Raw genomic sequence first — 19,873 nt, forward strand, 5'->3', positions numbered from 1 at the left:
CTGAGGCTGTTTTCCCATCCCAAATCAACGACACACTGGGATGAAACACCCAGAAATGCTAATTCGGAGATGTTTGCATACACATTGGGGCAAACGAAGCCATCCAAAAGCCGTGAACACCACAACATGCGTGCACTTCAACCTTGAGAATCCATCCCTGTTTTCCTCTCAGTCTCACAGACGAACCCGGCTGGTGACGCTGAGTTATACGGTCACTGCAGGGTACATCTTCTGCTCACTGTTGGTGTGGGGGAAGGGGGACTGAATCTGCCTATACCCGGGCTGCAGGCCATCCATGAAAGGGGGCACGGGCGTCATGGGCACCGAGTCGTGCTGCACCGCGTACCCCACGTACGGGGGATGCAGATACTGCCCTTGATGCGGCACGATCTGCGTGGCCTGCTGACAGTTCAGCACGGAGAAATTCGTGGGCATGTTGACATACACGTTGTTCATGGTCCCCTCAGGCAAGCAACAGTTGGTCTGTGACCTCGTTGGGGGTGCCCGGGCCCCCGAGTTGGCACTGGAGCTGGAGCTGGCGGCCGTGCTGGACTGGCGGGAGGACGAGCCCCGGGAGGTGCTGGCGCTGGGGATCATGGGGATGGTCTCCATCAAGCGGCTGCCCCCGGGGGCTCGGCTCTGCTGGGGCTCCTGCTTCGGCCGGAGACATCTGCAGCAACAGGCTGCCACGAGGGAGCCCAAGATGATAAAGGCGACGAACACGGAGCCAACGATGAGGAACGGCACGTAGATGGGCACTGAAGAAAAGGACAGAGACACGTTATGATTTACCGTAGGAGGCCAGAAAAGAATGGGTGTCTGGCAGTGGCAATGGATGAATGAGCAACACCGACGCTCAGCATCACAGACCTAAGCTGGGCTAGTTTGTTCACATATTCGTACCCATAAGATGCCCGGGTCCTTTATCAGGTGCTAAGGAAAGGGGCTGAGACCCTGCAGGCATGGCGGATCACCCCTAGACGCAGAACTGTTAACATTTACACTTGGATGCATCACCTGCAACATGGATTGAGGCGGTTATCCAACTGGGTGAAAACACGGGTTTCCTGTGTTAAGGCTGTTTCCGCTCCAGACCTCCTACGACATCTCAACTGCCCAAGCTTAAGTCTGCTCTACCACGTAGTTGTAGGACCTGCACAGTAACCATGAGTTGTATTTAAAAGTCTTTTTTCCCCCAGAAACTTATTTATATTCCTTAAAAATTTCTTTTTACCAATTTTTAGCAAGTTTTCTTTTTCATAGAAAGAAAAATCAAAAATTTAGGTTAGACTCTCAGCCACTACCATTTTTAAAAAGAGTCTGTAAGGCACAGCAAGGTCAAAGACAGGTAAAACAACTGCACGCACAGCTGCCTGGCTGGAGGGTGCGTGGGTGGGGCACAGAGTGGTGGAGAGGTGGAGGGGTCTGCGCGGCGGTGGAGGGAGGTTATTCCCGGCAGCCAGCCGGTGTACAGCAACGTACCGAGGAAAACAAATGTCAGGAGTAACAGGGCATTTGTTCCAGGAAGGACAGTCCCCCACGGTGAGCCAAGAAGCCAAGTCTACTCTGGGAAAGTCTGCAGAGCACAAAGCAGTGGTCACCATACTTAACACGGGGAGCTTATTCTAAAAATGAAAACCATAAAAAATGAAAATAAAAACTTCACTTAAACCAGTAGCAAACCTCATTTTAAAATTATTTTCTTATAAAAATCTTTTGGGAGCTAAGGAGATGGCAGCAGGAGGCTTTAGAAACTAGACACACAGGCTAATGGGCGAGGAATCCGGTGGGACGGGGCTGCAGAAGGCCTCTGAGCCACTGCTGTGGAATTCCACCTTGCGTTACCAAGAACCTGCACTTTCTGACGTGTTCTTACCCCATCTCCCTGACTATTTTTCTGGAAAATACATGAGGACAGGGAGGGAATGGGTCTTACTGGCCATGGCAAAGCACAGCACCAGTGCAGACTTGGTGCACCAGCATTTTAGGAAGGAGCCCGCATGGATTTCAGGTCAGATCCGTGAATACCCTTTGACTGTCCGTTAGAGCAGCGGACTTTCTAATTATGCTCCTCCTGATGTTCTGGCATTTCTGGAGTCAGTGTTTTCAAAATAGAGTGCCACATGGATTCGTGGAGAAATAATGCCTTATCAGTAAAACACATTTTATAGGTATTTAACCAAAGGCCGACAGTGAAGATTTCCTGGAGTTTCAGTGCTGCACAGAGCGAGTTCTATATATAGCGCCCCTCCAGCAGGTAGCTCAGCTGGGTCCCAGCAGTAGTACTGTTCTAATTACACTATCACTTCGGGCTAACTGTGCGTCACTGGAGCAGGGATGCAAGGCCTGTTCCCAGGCATGCTATAAATATTTAATTCTCTAAATTATGATACCAGCCCTAAATATGTTATCAAGAGGTAAACAAATAATACTAAAACAGAAAAAAAAGTACCCCCAAACATTATAGCAGAAACTAGCTGAAACCAGTCTTAGTCCACATAATGAGTTTTGGGGAGAAATAACTGTTCTCTTTCCAAGATTTTTAATTAGAAGTGTAAATAACTACACAGGGGTAAAGAATGCAGCGCTACTATAAGCCCCTGGCAGGCTTAATTAGGCATGCTGTCTTTCTACACTGCAGAAGAGAAGTGAATGGAATAGAATTTTTAGGGGAAGAGGTTTGTAAGTAGAATGAAGAAGGCACCCACGCGCTACGCATGGTATCATGAGACGTCTGCTGCCTACTGAGTTGTCACAGCCGTCCCAACTTTTTAGAGACCCTTAATGAGCCCAACTTAGCAGACACCTCATTGTAGCAGTTCAGACTCTGGCTCATTTCTCAAGGCTTTATTCTGCGGCCACACACTCTGCAAGGCTGAACTTGCGTTTTAAGAAGGCACCTTTTCTGGAATCACCCTCATTTCTCCTCTCTTCAGATTCAAGGCAGCGGAACAATAGGACTAGCATGCTAACAAAATGCTTGACTGCAAAGGGAATGGCACTGAAAAGAGCTGTCTCCTACCAGGCCCCAGGAGGCAGCTCTACAAACACAGAAACCACACCGTGCCAAAGCCCAGGCAGCTCGACTCTGGGCGCAGGGTGCTGCTGAAAGCCCTCTAGTTCACACAACCACTGCAGAAAAAGGAGACGCCCCCTCTGGGACATGTTTGCATTTCACCTCTTACCTCTTACCCCTACCCACTCCCGAACCGCCCCCCCCCACACACACACACGGAGTTGCTGGTGTAGACCTGCAGACCCTCCAGGGAGGCAAACCCTCCAGGGAGGCAAATTGGAAAGGTTTCTGAAGTGGCGGAAGTGCAACCTACCAAATTCTTTCATGGATATACTTTCAGCTTCGGCAATTTGAAAAAATATAATTAAGAAAAAAAATCAAAGCCACAAAGAGCAAGGCTGGGCACAGCTTTGATGTTACACCTACTAAGTCTGCCAGGGTAAGGAGAACCACCCAGAAACCTGAGAGGCCCTGGCCGGGGCAGGGCAGAGGTGCTGCCCGGCGTCCCCGGCCTCCGGCACAGCGCATCACCCGCGGGAAAGCCCTGCGCAGCTGCTTCCCTTCTGAGGAGCCTTCACGGAAGCACCCCTGCCAGGCCCTCTGGGGAGGGGGCTCACCCTCGCGTTTTCGGGCACCCCCCAAGACATCAATCCCTACGGAGACTGGAGACACAAAAGGACCCTCGACAGGAATGCGGGAGCTGTCTGTGGCCCACACTGCCTTAGGTGTAAGATTTTCTTCGGAAAACTCACATCATGCCACCCTTTAGCTGACAGATAGGGAAACTGAGGCCCAGGGAGGTGAACTGGTGACCTACGCACAAATTAATGGATGGGCCAGAATGCAGGCTCCGCCTCCTTTCCTGAAATTTCAGTGCTTCTAATTCCTTTCCCCTCTCCAAGCTCCCAGGTGCAGGACGTCAGGGCAAAGCCAACCCTCCTCCCCTTTCGCGCTTGGTCACAGGCCGTCCTACCTGCCGAGCCGTCGGGGCCGTCTTTGTCCGCTCGGCCAGGCTCGCCGGCGCCCTGCTGGCGGTCGTTGTCGCAGCCGCCCTGGTCCAGCCGTGCCTCGGCGCTGGAGCAGCAGTAGCGCAGCGCGCAGCTGCCGCAGCAGATGGTAGCGTCGCCGCCGTCGAAGCGCTCGGGGCACTGGAAGCCAATGCGCCAGACGCCCTGCGCGTCCAGCCAGCCGTGGCAGTACTCGCCGCTGGCCCGCACCCCCGCCGCCAGCAGCGCGGCCAGCAGCAGCTGCAGGAGCGAGGCGGCGTTCCGGGAGGAGGCGGACGAGCGGCGTCCGCCCCACATGGCACCACCCTGGGCGCGGGCGGCGCGTCTCCAGAGGGCGTAGAGCAGTCCCCAGAAGTCGTGGCCCCGGCGACCCTGGGGCCTCCTCGCTGTCTCCCAACGCTTTCCACTCAGGCCTCTCCCTTCTGCCGCGACGTCCAGGAGCAGACGACGCCGGGCTACAGGGCCAGGGGCTCCTAAGCCATTCCCTTCCTCAGCCGGGTGTCCAGTCCCCGTCAGGGGTGCCTTCAGGGTGGCACTCGCAGACGGAACTCACGGGGTGCAGAGTCAGGGGGCCCCGAGAGCTGCCATCCTGCAGCCCTTGGAGACTTCACGGGCAGCAGGGCCCTCCCTGTGCATCCCCGAGGGACGCTCAACCGAGCCGGATGGCCGCTGAGCTCGCCGCTGCCGACCTCCGCAGGTCTCGGGCTTTCAGCCCCGGGGGTCCCGCGCACGGGCCGGGGCGCGTCTCTCCTACTTTATTCCCCTCTCCGGCGGCGAGAAGGGGCGAAGAAGGCAGGCAACGCGCGCAGGGCTCGGGGCAGCAAGTGCAGCGGCCGGCCGCGCTCAGCCTCCTCAGCTCCGAAGTCGGTCCGCATGGCTCCGGCCGCGCGCCCGGGCAGCCCTCGGGGTGCAGCCCCGACGCTCTGCTCGGCCGGGCCGACGGCCGGCGTTCCCAGCGCACGCCGCCGCGGGAGCGCTGCCGACCCTGGGAGCGTCCAGGACGCGGGTGAGGGTCGGGCACACCCCCAGCCGCAGTCCCGGGAGCCTGCCCGGCTGGCGGCGGCCGCGGCTGCCGCTGGGCGCGGATCCAGGCAGGAGGCTCCCCCCGGGTCTCCTTCTCCGCCTCTCTGCTGCAGCGCAGTCCCCGGGCGCCCGGCGCCCTCCGCCAGGCTCTCCCTCTCTGCGACGCCCTCAGGAGCTGTGCACCCGATGGGAGCCTCCCACGGAAGTTTCAGTCCTCCAGGCTCCGGGAGAAGCCGAGCGCGACAGCCGCCTGCAAAGTCGCCGCGCTCGGCGCCCGGCGCCCGGCCAGCCCCGACTCCGTTCGCGGCCGCGCTGCGCTGCGCGCTTATGAGGGGCCCGCGGCTCCCCGGCGCGCATGCGTGCTGCGCGGGCTTCCCTCCGCCCCCGGCGCCCTGAAACGCCGGGCTGCCCCTCGCTTTCGGAAGGCGCTGGGGGCAGCCTGCTAGAATAGGCGCGGTTGCAAACGTGACTTAAGCAACCCTGGCCTTGCTAACACAACGGCGATAATAATGGGAGCAGACTAAACTTGCTTAGTGAAGATCTTTGGCATTCAGCCTTCGGGCTGATCCTCAAAACTTCCCAAAGGATTACAATTACTTGCCATTTCACAGGTAATGAAATCGCCACTCAGTTGAACTCCCAGCTTGCAGCAGCTGACGTCCTGGCCGCGGTTGGTCCCAGGCCCAGAGGAGGGAGAACTCGGATGTTTGTGGCAGTGTGTCTGGTGGGCTCCAGGCTTCCACCCAAAGGTGGAATGAAGTTCAGCAAAGACATGACAAATCTGGCCACTTTCTAGATGATTTGTGTCACTTTTTTCTTTCTATATTTGGGTGTCGTGATTGATCGGACTGTAGCAGAAAGGTGCGTCCTTCCGACATTTGGCCTCAGTGGTTTAGACAGCTGCAGTCAGGAAGAAAACAAGGTACAGACAGACCAGAAATTCAGCTTTGATGAAGGAGAAATTAATAGCTTCTCTCTTGCGGAAGCTGAAACAACAGGTGCCGATGTTATTAAAGCAGCAGAGATTATTTTTAAAGGAACTAATGCCCCTTCCCACGTGGCCTGGGAGTCAGCAGACCTGAGTTCTAGACCCAGCCCTACAAGCAGTGAATCGTTATGTTCTGCCGGTCTCAGTTTGTTCATCTATAAAGTGGAACATAGGATGTAATAACCGCTAAGGTCCCTTTCAAGGCCGTGACTACAGAACACAGGCAGTTTTATTAGCAGCAAAGATACTGGGGTTCAAACAACCATCACTTGTGTATGCTGGTCAATGGAAAGACTCAGACGTTGATTAATCTTCCATTCTCCCAACAAAGTTAAAAAAACAAACAAAAAAAAAAAACACCTCTACCCTACTTCCCCCCTTTTAACAAACATCTTATTCTTTTCACTAAACCTCTCTCCAAGTACTGTACTTTATTTCCTTGCAGGTTTTTTGTTTGTTTGTTTGTTTTTTGTATTTTAGCTACATAAAACTGTATATTAGATGTATATTAAGTGCAGTATTCACCAACTTTTCTTAAGCTAAGAAATTAACAAAATTTCAGTATCAATGAATTAGTCATTCAACCAATACATGCTAAGCGCTTACAGTGTGCTGATCTCTGTGTGGGGTTCACCAAGAAGCCAGACATCATGGCCATTTCCTTCCAACAGAGCCTGAAGTCTCTGAGAGTAAAACAAAGAAATTGGACAGAAAGACAAAGAATTGAATAAGCAAAGATAATGCAAATATGATAAAATCTCTGACCGGTGACGTACAGGATCAATTTAAACACATAATCTGAGGTTAGGATGCAGAGGGAGGTCAGAAAACTCAGCACAGCAATGGCATTTAAGGTTAGACCAGAAGTAGCCAAGGGAAGACTCAGCTTTTTAGAATGAGTCATTTTCTTAGAAGATACTATTAGCCAACATTAATTGAGGGCTTACTATGTGCTAAGCACCCTGCTGAGGGTTTCACGTACATTGTTTCATTTGATCCACACAGCAGTCCTACAAAGAAGACATAATTATTACCCTCATTTTACCAGTGAGGCTACTTGCTTGATCCCTCCAGATAGAGTTTCAGTTTGCCTGGATGGCACCCAGTTCCACCTGCTTTGCACCCAAAGCCCACCCACCATGCTGCTGGTCACCACGGCCTCCACTACCGAAAGCCCAAGAGTGACTGGGACCTGTGTACCAATCACTCGCTGGTGAGGTGTCATTTTCCTATGGCAGCATCAATTGATGTGGGTGGTGTTCAGAGGGTTACTACTTTAAATTTTCTTCTTTTAGAAAAAAAAATTAAGGCAGGAAAATTATACTTACTTCAGACAGTACTTATACCATACCCTCCTTCCACTACCCATTTATTCTCTTCTCCAAAACACCCACAGTTTGGCAGGGTTTATTTATGAAGAAAGAAATTGTTTAACATTTCCTATAGGAACTGATGCCGTGACTGGGTAGTGCCACTGTGTAAGTATAATGTTTTTCCCGATAGTCTACAATTTAGTCTGTAACTGGTGAAGTTGGGAGTGTGGAGCTTTGAGCAAATTTGACCTCTTTTTTATTGTTGTGTTTCCTTTATTCCTTAAAAGTTAAGGACAGGCCTGTTTCATAGTTACTTCATGTGGCGGCTGATTGTCTTCAGTGCTCAAAGGGCCTTTATGTCACTCTGTCTGTTCTGTCGTGTTTGTCTTTTCTTTGTGTATCCAGTGTATTGTGCCGAAATTTTAAACATAAATTGTCAAGTACTTATGAGCATCTCTATGGGAGGTACTACAGGGAGATATTAAAGTGCTCTTGTCCCTTCCATACGAAATAAAAAGAAATTCCCTCATCATCCTTAACAGACAGCCTACACTATTTTACCAGTCTCTTCTGAGAAACTATAGCTAGCAATCATGACATACAAGTAGTAATAATAATAAATTATTATAATCAAAACTAAGTGTCAAGCAGTCTGCCAAAACATATTTAAACATATATGAAATAGCGCCCCCTTTCAAATAGTCGAGCTCCATGAACGTTAACTGCAAAAGTATATGTTCAGGTTATTTTACATTTTAATATGTGCCTATACATATACACATACCTATGAATAAAATACAACTGATTTAAAAGCAAACTTCTGACATATCTTCACTGGTACAAGTAAAAAGTCATATAACTAAAGAAATGATTACTTACAACTTTGCTAACTGGAGTTGATACAAATCATACGGAGGTAATCATATTTCATTTGGCTGGCAGTTCTAAAAGCTGCAAGATCTCCAGTGTTTTTCTGCAAGTTTCAGCAAGAGCAGAAGGTTCTTGCCATCTGCACACCCGTCAGCAGTCTGTTTGAGGAGAATGGCTTTCACTAGGTTCATTCATTTTTTTTCTTTCTCTTTCATAACTAGAAGTAGTAGTGAAAATTCATATTTCATTTACCAAAAGTTCTTTTAAGTGAAAATGTTTGTGTTACCAAATGAGACCTCAAACCCAAACGAACATGTTCAAGTATATATTTTTAAATTTTGTCTTGTGTCTTGTTAGATACCCAAACTTATCTGAAAATAAAAATGGTCATAAATTTTTTAGTAAAAAAAGCTTTCTTGTTGCTTTAAAATTTTACATCTTTCATCCTCCTTGTTTTCTTATAATTAATATATTCACTTCCAAAAAGGTAATTTCCATATTTTACATTCTTTTTCTTCTTATCTGCCATTAATGTTAAATATTTGACATATTTCTCTTCCATCCCTACTCCTCACCCATTGTTTTACTGAACCCCTTTTATGTTAATATTGGTATTTACTGTGGTTATATTTTCATCTTGGAAATATGGAGTTAATAACCAGGGACGGCTTAGTTCAATTTTCAAATTATATATGAAATAAAAGTCTAGTATCCATAATACGTATGAACTATTCCAACTCAAAAACAAAATAAAAACCCAATGTAAAAATGGCTTGAAAAAACATTTCTCCAAACAAGAGATGCAAAGAACCAACAAGCACATGAAAAATGTCCAACATTCATTAGTCATTAGGGAAATGCAAATCAGAGCCACCAGATGCCACTTTACTCTCACTCAGTTGGCAATAATGATAATAAAGGGATCCAGCCTGAGCAAGAGCGAGACCCCATTTCTACTAAAAATAGAAAAAAAAAAAAAACTAGCCAGGCATCATGGCACGTGCCTGTAGTCCCAGCCACTTAGGAGGCTGAGGCAGGAGGATCACCTGAGCCCAGGAGTTTGAGGCTGCTGTGAGCATTGATGATGCCACTGCACTCTAACCAGGGTGACAGAGCAAGACTCTGTTTCAAAAATAAATTAATTAATTAAAAAAATAATAATAATAAAGGGAAATAGCATTGGTGAGGATGTGGGGAAATTGAACCCTTAAACATTGCTGATGGGAATGTAAAATGGTTTAGCCACTATGCAAAACAGTTTGACAGTTCCTCAAAAAGTTAGACATAGAATTACCCTGTGACTCTGCAATTCCACTCCTAGGTATATATACCCCAGAGCTGAAAACATATGTCCATAAAAAACATTCTATACAAATGTTCATAGCAGCACTATTTACAATAGCCAAAAGGTGGAAACGACTAAATGTTTGACAACTGATGAATGGATAAACAAAATGTGTCATAGTCATACCATTGGACTATTACTTGGCCATGAAAAGGAATGAAGCACGAATACATGCTATGACATGGATGAAATTTGAAAACGTGCTAAGTGAAAAATGCCAGACACGAAAGACACATATGTTATGATTTCATTTATGTGAAATGTCCAGAATAGGGAATCCATAGAGACGGAAAGTCGGGCAGTGGTTGTTAGGGGTTGAGGGGGACGAAGAAGGGGAGGTGACCGCCTGGTGGGCACGAGGTTTCCTTTTGGGTGGAAGATGTTCTGCAGTTAGGTAGCGGTGTGGCTGCACACACCGTGAACATACTAACCGTCACTAAAGGTAAGTTTTATATTATGTGTATTTTATCATAATAAAAAAAGAGTCTAGAATAAATAAATAAATAAATAAATACCTGCAGCTGTGAAACTAGTTATCTGGCCCTGACGTCACACGAAGGTTCTGCAGCCGGTGCACCCATTTTGAGAGGCTCTATTCCTTTAACAGTGAATGGCCCAGAAGTATAGTTGGTTAAGAAGTCTGAGACACAGCCAGATTCCTCAGAGCAGAACGCCAAGCCCCTAGGCTACATGCTGCAGACCCTCTGCTGTGGACTGTGTCTCCCCAAAATTCATGTTAAAACACCAGTGCCCAGTGTGACTTTATTAGGAGATCGTGTCTCTAAAGAGGTAATTATGGTTAAATGAGGTCCTACGAGTGGGGCCCTAGTCCCACAGGACTGATATCCCTATGGGAAGAGGAAGAGACAACAGCCGTGTGAGGAGACGGGGAGAAGGTAGCTGTCTGCAAACCAAGGAGTGAGGTCTCAGGAGAAACCCAACCTGCAGCACCCTGATCTTGCACTTCCGGCCTCCAGAACTGTGAGAGAGAGATTTCTGCTGTTGAAGCTGCCCAGTCTATGGTATGTTGTTATAGCAGCCTAAGCTTACAGACCCTCTCTCCCCTTTCTCCTCTCCATAAACGTCAGGAATGCCGTAGGGCGCACTGTGACATCTTCCTTCAGGTGGTCCTAACATCCCAGGCACCTTGGGCCTTAGCTCAATCTGTGGACCGTAGAGGGATGACTTGAAGTGACAACAGGAGCTTGAGTTTGAGAAAACTAGATCTTGGTCCAGAATAAGAGACAGTAAAGTTGTGCTGATTTGAAACGGTTGAAGAATGGAGTGACACCAACTGGCTGCTAAGAGTTGAATATCGCACATACACAGGTTCAGTTTCCCCAGGGCATTTTATTCCTGTCTCTGTGGAGTTAGGATTCCTCTTATTCCTTTTCTCCCCTTCTAGATGATCAGCTCCAATGTCTGGCTGGAGTGGAGCTGGTCTCCGTAAGGCAACAGGAGGTGGGAAAATGTCTAACATCGTTGCATAGCATGAAACTATGTTGTTTTACACTCAGGCTGAGAAACTAGATTGCTTGAATACAATTTCACATTTTTGAATTAAGATGATTTAGAAGGCATTTTTGGATCATAAGTTCCTTGAGATTTCTCCTTATTAAGATCATTGTTTTTATATAACCAGGTCATAGGAAAAAAGTCCCATTTATCCTGGGTGTTTGTATTTGATATAAATACGCATTTCCTTTATCAAAGCTGCCTTACCAGTCTCCTGGTAAAAACATAAAAGGATAAAAGAATCATTGTGCTGCTTATTTTAGCAGAAACAGAATGATGGAATTCTCAAGGCAGCCTTACAGTGGTCGTAATCATCCCCGTCCAAATACGTTAACTTTTCCAAACCAAGCCTTCCCCTGTTTTATGGTTTCAACCTTATTTTTGTACCTTTTGGATTAGTAAAAGATTTTCTTTGGCTTTTGCAAGAAGTCAATCTCTCAGGAAACAATTGAATTAAGTTTCATGTTTGTTTAAAGAGTCCTTGGATGCTTCCTCGGTCTGCATTTCCTCAGAATGTCGCCACACAAAGAAGAAAGGGAGAATGTTCTGCATTGTGTAGGATTCAAATGAGCAGGAAAATGCTTAATGAGTTCCATATTCTGAAATGTTGGCGTCCCAATAACACCTTACGACTTGCTAAGTATTTCAGACCATTTCTCAGCTTTGCAGCCTTCGAGACACTCCTTGCTTCATATTGCAAATTCTTACGTAACCTAACAGTTATCTGGAGGGTCTCCAACTCGCTAGCCTTCATTATCTAATGAGAAAGAAGGTTTTTGTTTTTTTTTTTTTGGTTTTTTATGTTTTTATGTTAGAAAATGTACTTGAATAGGCTGAAGCTCAATCAGCTAATGACCACTACTTATCAAGCACCTGGTACGTGCCAGGCATTGTGCTAAATTCTTTGACATCATTATAGTGTCTCTTCTAATAAACACGTTATTAAGTAAGCTGAAAAGGGTTTAAATTCATCCACTCTTCTAAAATTTCCTAATAAGTTAAAAAGAAATTTCCAGCCTATGCAGAATGCCATTCAAGTATTTTAACACACATGTTGCTATTAATAGTATTCCTTTCCCAGTTTTTATTTTCAATGAACTGTTTTCTAATGTTACACAAATGAGACAAGATGGCCTATTGGAAAAAATACACAAATCACCAGCATTCTTAATTTCTATTACCAATTTCCTTTTTGGTGTGCAGCGGTTTGATTTTTATAAGGTGCACATATTTTCAGTTATTTCATTCCTGGAAGTGAGACCATTTATTTTGGAGAGATGAGGCCCAGAAGAAAAATTAGAAAAAAGGAAAGCAGAAAAGTATAGAAAAGTTTAAGATGATTACTGTAACGCATAAAGAAAATAAAACTGATGAAGGGAGAGAGGCTGCTTCCAAACTCTCTTTAACAATGTGAAAGAATATTTTAGAAGGGCCCAGAGCTGCCTATCAGCCCCTACAGAGAAGACAGACTAGAGGCAGTGGAGTTAAATTACAGAAAGTCATGTTTACAGAACACTTTCTCACCAGCGAAGAGGAAGAAGCAGTTGTGCAGACGACTAGAGAGACCAGGAAATCTCCCCACCTCTGTGTTCCTAAATAACCTCTAGCTTTGGAGGGAGAGGGGGAGGCTTAGGATATATAACTGTGCCAGGAGAAAGGACCAAGACTAGTTAAATTCTTGCCATTCCTTACTAGTATTCCTTGAATATTGCCACACAGTGTAACACTTTTAGGCTTGTACTAAAGAAAACAGCAAACCTTTCATATTTGTTCTTTTGACATTGATCAAGCTTCCTGACTTCCACAAACAAATAAAAAGATTTTTAAACAAGATAAAATTGATAGCTCTACTAAATGTGTCTAGTAACCGATTCTAGTAGTTTGCTTTTTATTTTTATTTTGTTTTGAGACAGGGTCTGACTTTGTCACCCAGGCTGGAGTGCAGTGGCCTGTTCATACAGCTCACTGTAGCCTCGAGCTCCTGGGCTCAAGCAATCCTCCAGCCTCAGCCTCCTGAGTAGCTGGGACTACCGGTGCACACCACCACACCTGGCTATTTTTTAAAGTTTCTGTAGAGACAGGGTCTCCCTATGTTGCCCAGGCTGGTATGGAACTCCTGGCCTCAAGCAATCCTCCCACCTCAGTCTCCCAAAACACTGGGATTACAGGTGTGAGCTACAGCAGCTGGCCACCAATAGCATTTTAATTAAAGTTTTGGAGTAATATGAATTTTTAGTACTAATTTTAAGAGTGTGAAGAAATGGGGGAGTGAAAGAGTGACTGGCTGCCTGGGTGCTACCTGGAGACCTGGTGGATCTGTAGGAGTAATACAATTCCATCGCCTGCACGCTGGAAAGCCATCCAGAGTTAGTTTCAGATGCAGGTAATTTACATTTATAGACTGGGTCAAGCAAATTGGACAGTTTAATTGAGCACCGAAGGAATGGGAACATAAATATGTTGAGATCAATAAATGGTCATATTTATGGACTGCAGTAAAACCCATATCTCTCCCCACTTGGAGAAATCTTGGCAACTGGATTGAAAGCAGTGGTCATGATACTGAGTGCTGAAACCACAGGAGAGGTGAACTCAGCTCTTAAAATTCAACTTCCAATGTCTGTAGTACTATTTCCTACGTACCTGAATATTCAAAGTCCCATGGTAAAGAATAGATAATAGATGCTAAGAAAGAAACAAAAACCACAACTAAATAAACAAGCAACCTCCCCCCAAAAAAACCCCAAATTTCTTTTCGAACTCATTCTTACATTTCCAGAGTCTGCATGGGGCTGCCAAACTTAGCTTAACTTTTGAGAAAATATAATCCATACGTTGCTTGATAGGAAGAGGATTAAGCCAGCCCCAAGTAATAAATGGGTGACCAGCACCACGGCACAGCACTCATAGCTGTTTCGCTCATTGTGGTGGGTCCTGTTTTGGTAGTCTCAGAGGTGAAGCTGAAGATGGGGGTTCGGTTTACCTTAAAGTCTGAGTGTTGGAATAGATTCAGCCTCCCAAATATAGGAAGCGCAGCCCTCCAACTGTTGAGCTCTAGTGTAAGCCAGTATCACAGTGGTGGAGGCACGGATAGGAGAAAGCCAGGGGAGGCAGAAGTCTTCTCAAAGATGACCAGGGGGGACCAGAGCAGATCCCCCTCCACCCTCAGCCTTGCTGGTGTCACAGGTGTAAACGCCACCCCACCATGGAAATATTTTGACACTGTTTGCCTTGTCTCCAGCTCACTGGAGATTTCAGGATTCCTAAGATAAAAAAAATTTGGGATTCTGATCATTGATGTGTATCAGATCTTCATACTCCCTTAATTAATACCAATTGAGTTTAGTTTCTCAAGTTTCCAAGTGGCCATAGATCTCATCAGATTTCAACATTTACTGTTAGTTTTTTTCCCCCCTTAAGAAGTAGGCTGACAACAGTTTAAGTGCTCTAGTTTTGGCAAGTGATAAAACCATGCCATGTCTGATTGACTAAAATGAACTAGAAAATCTGTTTTTTTGTGTTTACTTTTTATTTGCAAATAATTTCAAACCTAGAGAAAAAGTTGCAAAAATAATAAGAATAGTACAAAGAACTTCTATGTACCATACCCCTTTACTACGTTTACTAATTGTTTTTATAACATTTTGGGCAATCTATTTTATGTCCACAGAGTGACTCATAGTATTGGATTAACCTTGCTCCTTCTGATTTGGTACTATCTGTCACCCAGACATGCAGACAAAATCATCAGCATAACTAGCTGTACATTGTGCAGTAGAATAGAACCCTAACCCGTACTCTTGCACTGGTCATTGATTTATGCTTTTGCATCTTGTTTGCAACAAAATGTTAAATCTAAATCACCTGTTATTTGGGTAACCCAATCCTAACAGCTTGGCTACCTTTGCATATATTATGAGGCTGAACTTGGGGCTATAAGAACTAAATTGAAGAATAGGTTTCTAGACCTTTTAGTACAGAGAAAAATACATGAAAGCCATTAACTTCCCATGATTTCCTAGCTTTGGCTCTTGCACTCCATCTTCTGGCTAAAAGTTGGTTGCAAGACATGAGACGTTTAAATTGAACACACCAGTTGTTACAATCAATGACATAAATAGAGCCTTCAGGGCACTAGATTTAAACAAAAGAAAGGCATTGACATTATACCAGTGAAGATGTACTACTACGTCCATAGAAAAAAGCAATGCATGAGATCAAAAGGACGATGACCACAAAGCTGAAATGACGTCCTCTGCTTACCTGGAATGCCAACAGGTCAAGGTTTCATGGCCAGGTGATGGATTTGTCTCCAATTAGTTACACGATAAACCCTAATTCTCCCCAGACCGCAGCTGATAATTCCTCAGCCACAGCAGTTGGACCTTTCAGAATCCACGCAGGATGAAATTCATTAACATCGCTGACTATCTGGACAATGAAACCAACAAACCGCTTCTTTTGAAATTTCTAATTTAAAAAAGAGCAGAAACAATGTTTTTAATCATTACGTATATGTGGTTACAAATGTTGAACACTGTGGATCCTAAAGAACCTTTTAAACACACGCCAGTATTCTGAAGTGGAGGGACGCTGCCGTCCAGCGCTCAGCCACCGCTTGGGAGGGAGCAAGTCACGTGTGACAGACAGACACACACTCTTTCATTGGCACAGATGTTTTGTTTTCAGCGAATGCATAGCCAATTAGATCTTTACACAGTGCAGGAGGGAAAATCGTGATTCACAAGAGAAAAATACCTAAACTATGAAAAAACACATACAGGTGTCCCAGGTGGAAGAGCTACAAGCACAGCGTTGGAAATGTGCGCTCCCTTCATAAACTGGGGAAGGCCGGCCCGAGGGGAAAAGCAGTCTCTCGCGCCCCCTGGCGTCTGCTGGCCTGACCTGCAGCGTTCCAAAGGTTTTGAATCGTTACTTCGGAGGAAAGATTCCCGTAGCTTTTTCCTTAACCCAGAACAATTTTACATCACAGTGAATAGACTTTGATTCCCCGTACTTATTTATGAAAGACTTTATTAATTATTATAATAATAATAACTCAAATATCTAAGTATGGGAGACCAGAGGCCTGGTACTTGCTGGCGGCTGCATCACGGCGTTTACTCGGTTGTAAAATGGGGCCAATTAAGGATGCTAAGAGGTGCGTCAGGGCATGATGGGATGTTGGCTACCAGGGCATCCATGTGGGAGGAGACTTTCCGCAATCACTCCTGAGAGGGACGGGGACAAGGGCTGAGTGTCCATAACATGCAGCAGAGTTTGGGAGAGTGAAGACCAGCACTGGGCAGAGACCACAGCCAAGAACAAAGACCATGAGCGGAGATTGAGAACCAGAGGTGGGCACTTGTGGGAAGCCCAGATGTGGACTAGACCATGGGAGGAAGAGAAACCTGAACGGATTGGTAATGGCTCCAATCTAGTTTAGCTACCATACACATCTCTCAGAACAAAAAAAAAAAAAAAGAAAAGAAAAGAAAAGACATTAAGGAAAGAAAAGAAATCCTGTTTCAGAGAAGTGATCAAACAATGTGATCCAACGAGTGAAGAAAGTTGTTTATACACATTTGCTCTTACCAGTTATATTAATATTAGAAGCTTCAGAAATTTGATGTTAACATTTTTTTAAAAAATCTAAAGAACATGAACAAAATTAAAACCTGGACAACAGACTTTGGGAGAATATCTTTCGTGTATGTGGTTTTAGTGGGAAGAGGAGACAGAACACAGGGCTCAATGACTCTATTTACTCACCTGTTGCCTTGGGAGCCAAATCTCCGTCTCCTTAAGCACTGATGCCCAGCCCACAGCACCGCGCCAGGTGCACATTAGGTCCCAGCGAATGTTTATTTTTGCACAATTTAAATACCAAGGCAAAATGATGCGAAGAGGTCCCATGGATACAAAACAATGATCACTCAGTTATGTCACTAAATAATCTGCAACTCATTTAACAGCAGCTTGGATGTGTTTGTGAAGCTAACTACTTCTCATGTGCTCCAGTAGGTTTTGCTGCTATTTACCCAGCCCTCTATGATATTTCCACCAGAGCACCTCATTATTGTCAGTCCCCACCGACTCCCTCTTCCCCACAATAAAAAGCATTTCGAGTAGGAAACCACCTGCTCACTCTTTCCTACACTGAATTATTACAAAAGTCACATGGGCACTGCTTTTCAAAGATCAATTTGTTGGCTACTCAAAGACTTTATAAGGCTTAACAGCTAACAAAACTTATTTTACCAATAAAACCACCATAAGATAATTGTATTCAAAGGAAGAAGAAAACACACACTCTCTCCTTATTGAATAATGTCCCTGGTTTGACTTAAGTGAATCCAAAGAATTGGGAAGAATGGAAGCAGTTTTAAGCATGCAGCTTCCTGTAAACGATCGATGTTTTCCTGGTCCAGGGAGCATATTTACAAAACACAAGTGCCTCTGCGCCTTCAATATGTGGCAGGTGAAAACAGTCACACCTTACGTTTTCCAAGAATTAAAAGAACGTGAACCATGCCTAGTAAAAGAATCTTCCCACACACACTAAATGAACCAAGGAATACAGCTTTAGCAACCGTGAACAACTCGGTTTAGTTGCATCGTCAGTAGAGGGCAGCACACTCCCCAGTGACTACCGCCATAAAAACCGTGCCTTTGGGTCACCTTGAGACAGTCCCGCTGCCTTACCCTACACAGCCCAAGGCAACAAACGTTGGCTGCTGCAAACTGCAACCACGTGGCTTCCCCAAAATCAAGGGCTGACTCCTCACACAAATTTCAGAACCACCGTGGACAGTAAAAGAATTCAGAACATATAAAGCATTCTCTTTTAGGTTTTTCATTAGTCAAGTTTCTAGGACACGTGCTCCCGTGTCATGGCTACCTGGGCACACAGCTCCGCAGGATCCGGACCTCTAACTAGCTGGGAAACTAAGTGAAAGACTGGGAGGTGTGGGCAGTTGCGTGGTTCTGTGTTTGAAACCCGAGTGTGCGCTCGGCTTTAAGCGTGAAGACCCAAAGGTGGCGTAGGCCGCATGTGCTGATGGAGTCCTTCCCCAGGGTTCGCGCTCCCAGCGTGCACCGACTCACCTGAGAACTTGTTAGCCAACACGATGGCGGAGGGGAGACGGGATACAGCGGAGTTTCTTGTAGGTCTAGGCTGGGGCCAACAACTCCCGTTTCTAACCATTTCTGTGGCGATGCCGCTGCTGTCAGTCCACCCTGAGAACCACTGCTATGGGGTGTGGGGCTTTTAAGGCACCGGTTTGGGTGGGTGAAGAGGAAGAAGGCTGGATGCGTCGAGAACATTCCCCATAGCTCTCCATCTCCCTTTCAGCTCAGCAGCAAACCCCTGAACAGGCTGATCCATCCGCAGGTGGCCGGGACTAACGGTGGCCAAAGGGGCTTTCGAGGCGCTTTCTCCTGTGCAGACGTACTGAAATGCAGGAGCAGGCGCGACTCACACACGTGCGCCCACAAGGGCGCCCACCTCCTTCCACGCCCCCCCCTCGGGAGCCCTGAGCGCACCCAGGACCTTCTCAACCAGGGCTGCTCTGGGGGAGTGGAAGGAACGGCATGTGCCCTGCGCCCCCCGTGGTCCGCTCTGGTCCCTGCGCTGGTCGGGTGGGGGGGGGGGGGAGGAGAGGGGGTGCAACGCGAGGGCGCACAGCATAGGGGGCGCGAGGGGCACGCAGGGCGGCTTCACCTGCGCAGTGGGAGCATCTTGCAGGCTCGCTCCCTGCGTCCGTCAGGGCGCAGCGCGCAGCTTCTCCGGCCCTTTGACATGGAGGCCAAGTGCAGGGATTGGAAGAAGCGTGAAGGGAGCTTCAGGGCCGCTTCCTCCTCGGTTCATCTTCCCTGGGCCTTCCTCCAGCGCACACCCCTGCTGGGGCACGCTGGGCCCATGGCTGTTCTGTCTTCTCTTCCAGTCTTTTCTTCTCTGGCGTCAATTTTATGATGTTCTGGACACATTTCGAGTGTGTCACAGGCACCCAGCTCCTGCCCCTTTCTCTGAGGCCACTGCTCCACCGCTGACAGCCAGTTTCACATGATCGGGAGTTCTCCGGAAGTCTTCAAACATGTGATGTGACCTACAGTACATACATGTTATCTGCTTCACATTACCCATGGTTTCTGTGTTCATGTTACAGTTACATCTTGGGCAAGAAAATAAAAGTGCCGTGTAAAACTGCACCGTCCAGAAGCTTTTGTACAGCGCCAGTGTAGAATGACCGGTGATACTCCAAAATATCAACAGACTGACTTAAATGCCTGGGATTGATGATGAAATCATTTCTCCTCTAAAGTTTGGGTGGCTTTGTGTTTCTTTGCTTTTTACATTCTCTAATATTTAAAGGAGCTCAGTGAGATACAAGCGAATACTGAAAAACGTTCTGCCTTTATTTATTCAACCAATCTGTCTGTCCCTTTAGCTATCTGCAACTGCAAAGCAACTTACAAAGCATGGAAGACTCCTTGCTGTTGTCTCACAGGTAACTGACGCTCTCTTCATCCTTTGCTTAGCCTTCCTTCTCCTTGTGTTTCAGTGTGAATAGTTTCTATTGCCAAGTCTTCAAGTTTTTATCTTTTGTTCTTCCGTGTCTCATCTGCTGCTAAGTCTAACCAGTGAAGTTTTCATTATGTTTCAGCTCTAAAAGTTTCATTTGGTTCTTTTATTATGGTTTCCATTTCTCTCTCTATTGTGTTGTTTTTATTTATAATAGCTGTTTTGAAGTTCTTGCATGTAAATTCCATCATCTCTATCACCTCTGGGTCTGT

At 46.3% G+C, this 19,873-nt stretch overlaps 1 protein-coding gene across 1 annotated transcript; it reads right to left on the bottom strand.

Annotated features, from left to right (window-relative positions):
* Positions 1-204: 204 nt before the first annotated feature.
* Positions 205-4,320, bottom strand: SHISA2 (shisa family member 2). The gene is made up of 2 exons (XM_069467432.1): positions 3,990-4,320; positions 205-758 (listed from the first exon to the last, which is right to left on the bottom strand). Exons 1-2 carry the CDS (start codon positions 4,318-4,320, stop codon positions 205-207), a joined length of 885 nt encoding a protein of 294 aa, XP_069323533.1.
* Positions 4,321-19,873: the final 15,553 nt, after the last annotated feature.

Source organism: Eulemur rufifrons, chromosome 4 (assembly GCF_041146395.1).
Source record: "Eulemur rufifrons isolate Redbay chromosome 4, OSU_ERuf_1, whole genome shotgun sequence".
Classification (NCBI taxonomy): Eukaryota; Metazoa; Chordata; class Mammalia; order Primates; family Lemuridae; genus Eulemur; species Eulemur rufifrons.

Excerpts from the sequence above, each read along its gene's own strand:
- SHISA2 (XM_069467432.1), bottom strand. The coding sequence starts at position 4,320 with ATGTGGGGCGGACGCCGCTCGTCCGCCTCCTCCCGGAACGCCGCCTCG. Across the intron at positions 759-3,989 it reads CGGCCCCGACGGCTCGGCAG|TGCCCATCTACGTGCCGTTC; the intron begins GTAGGACGGCCT and ends CCTTTTCTTCAG.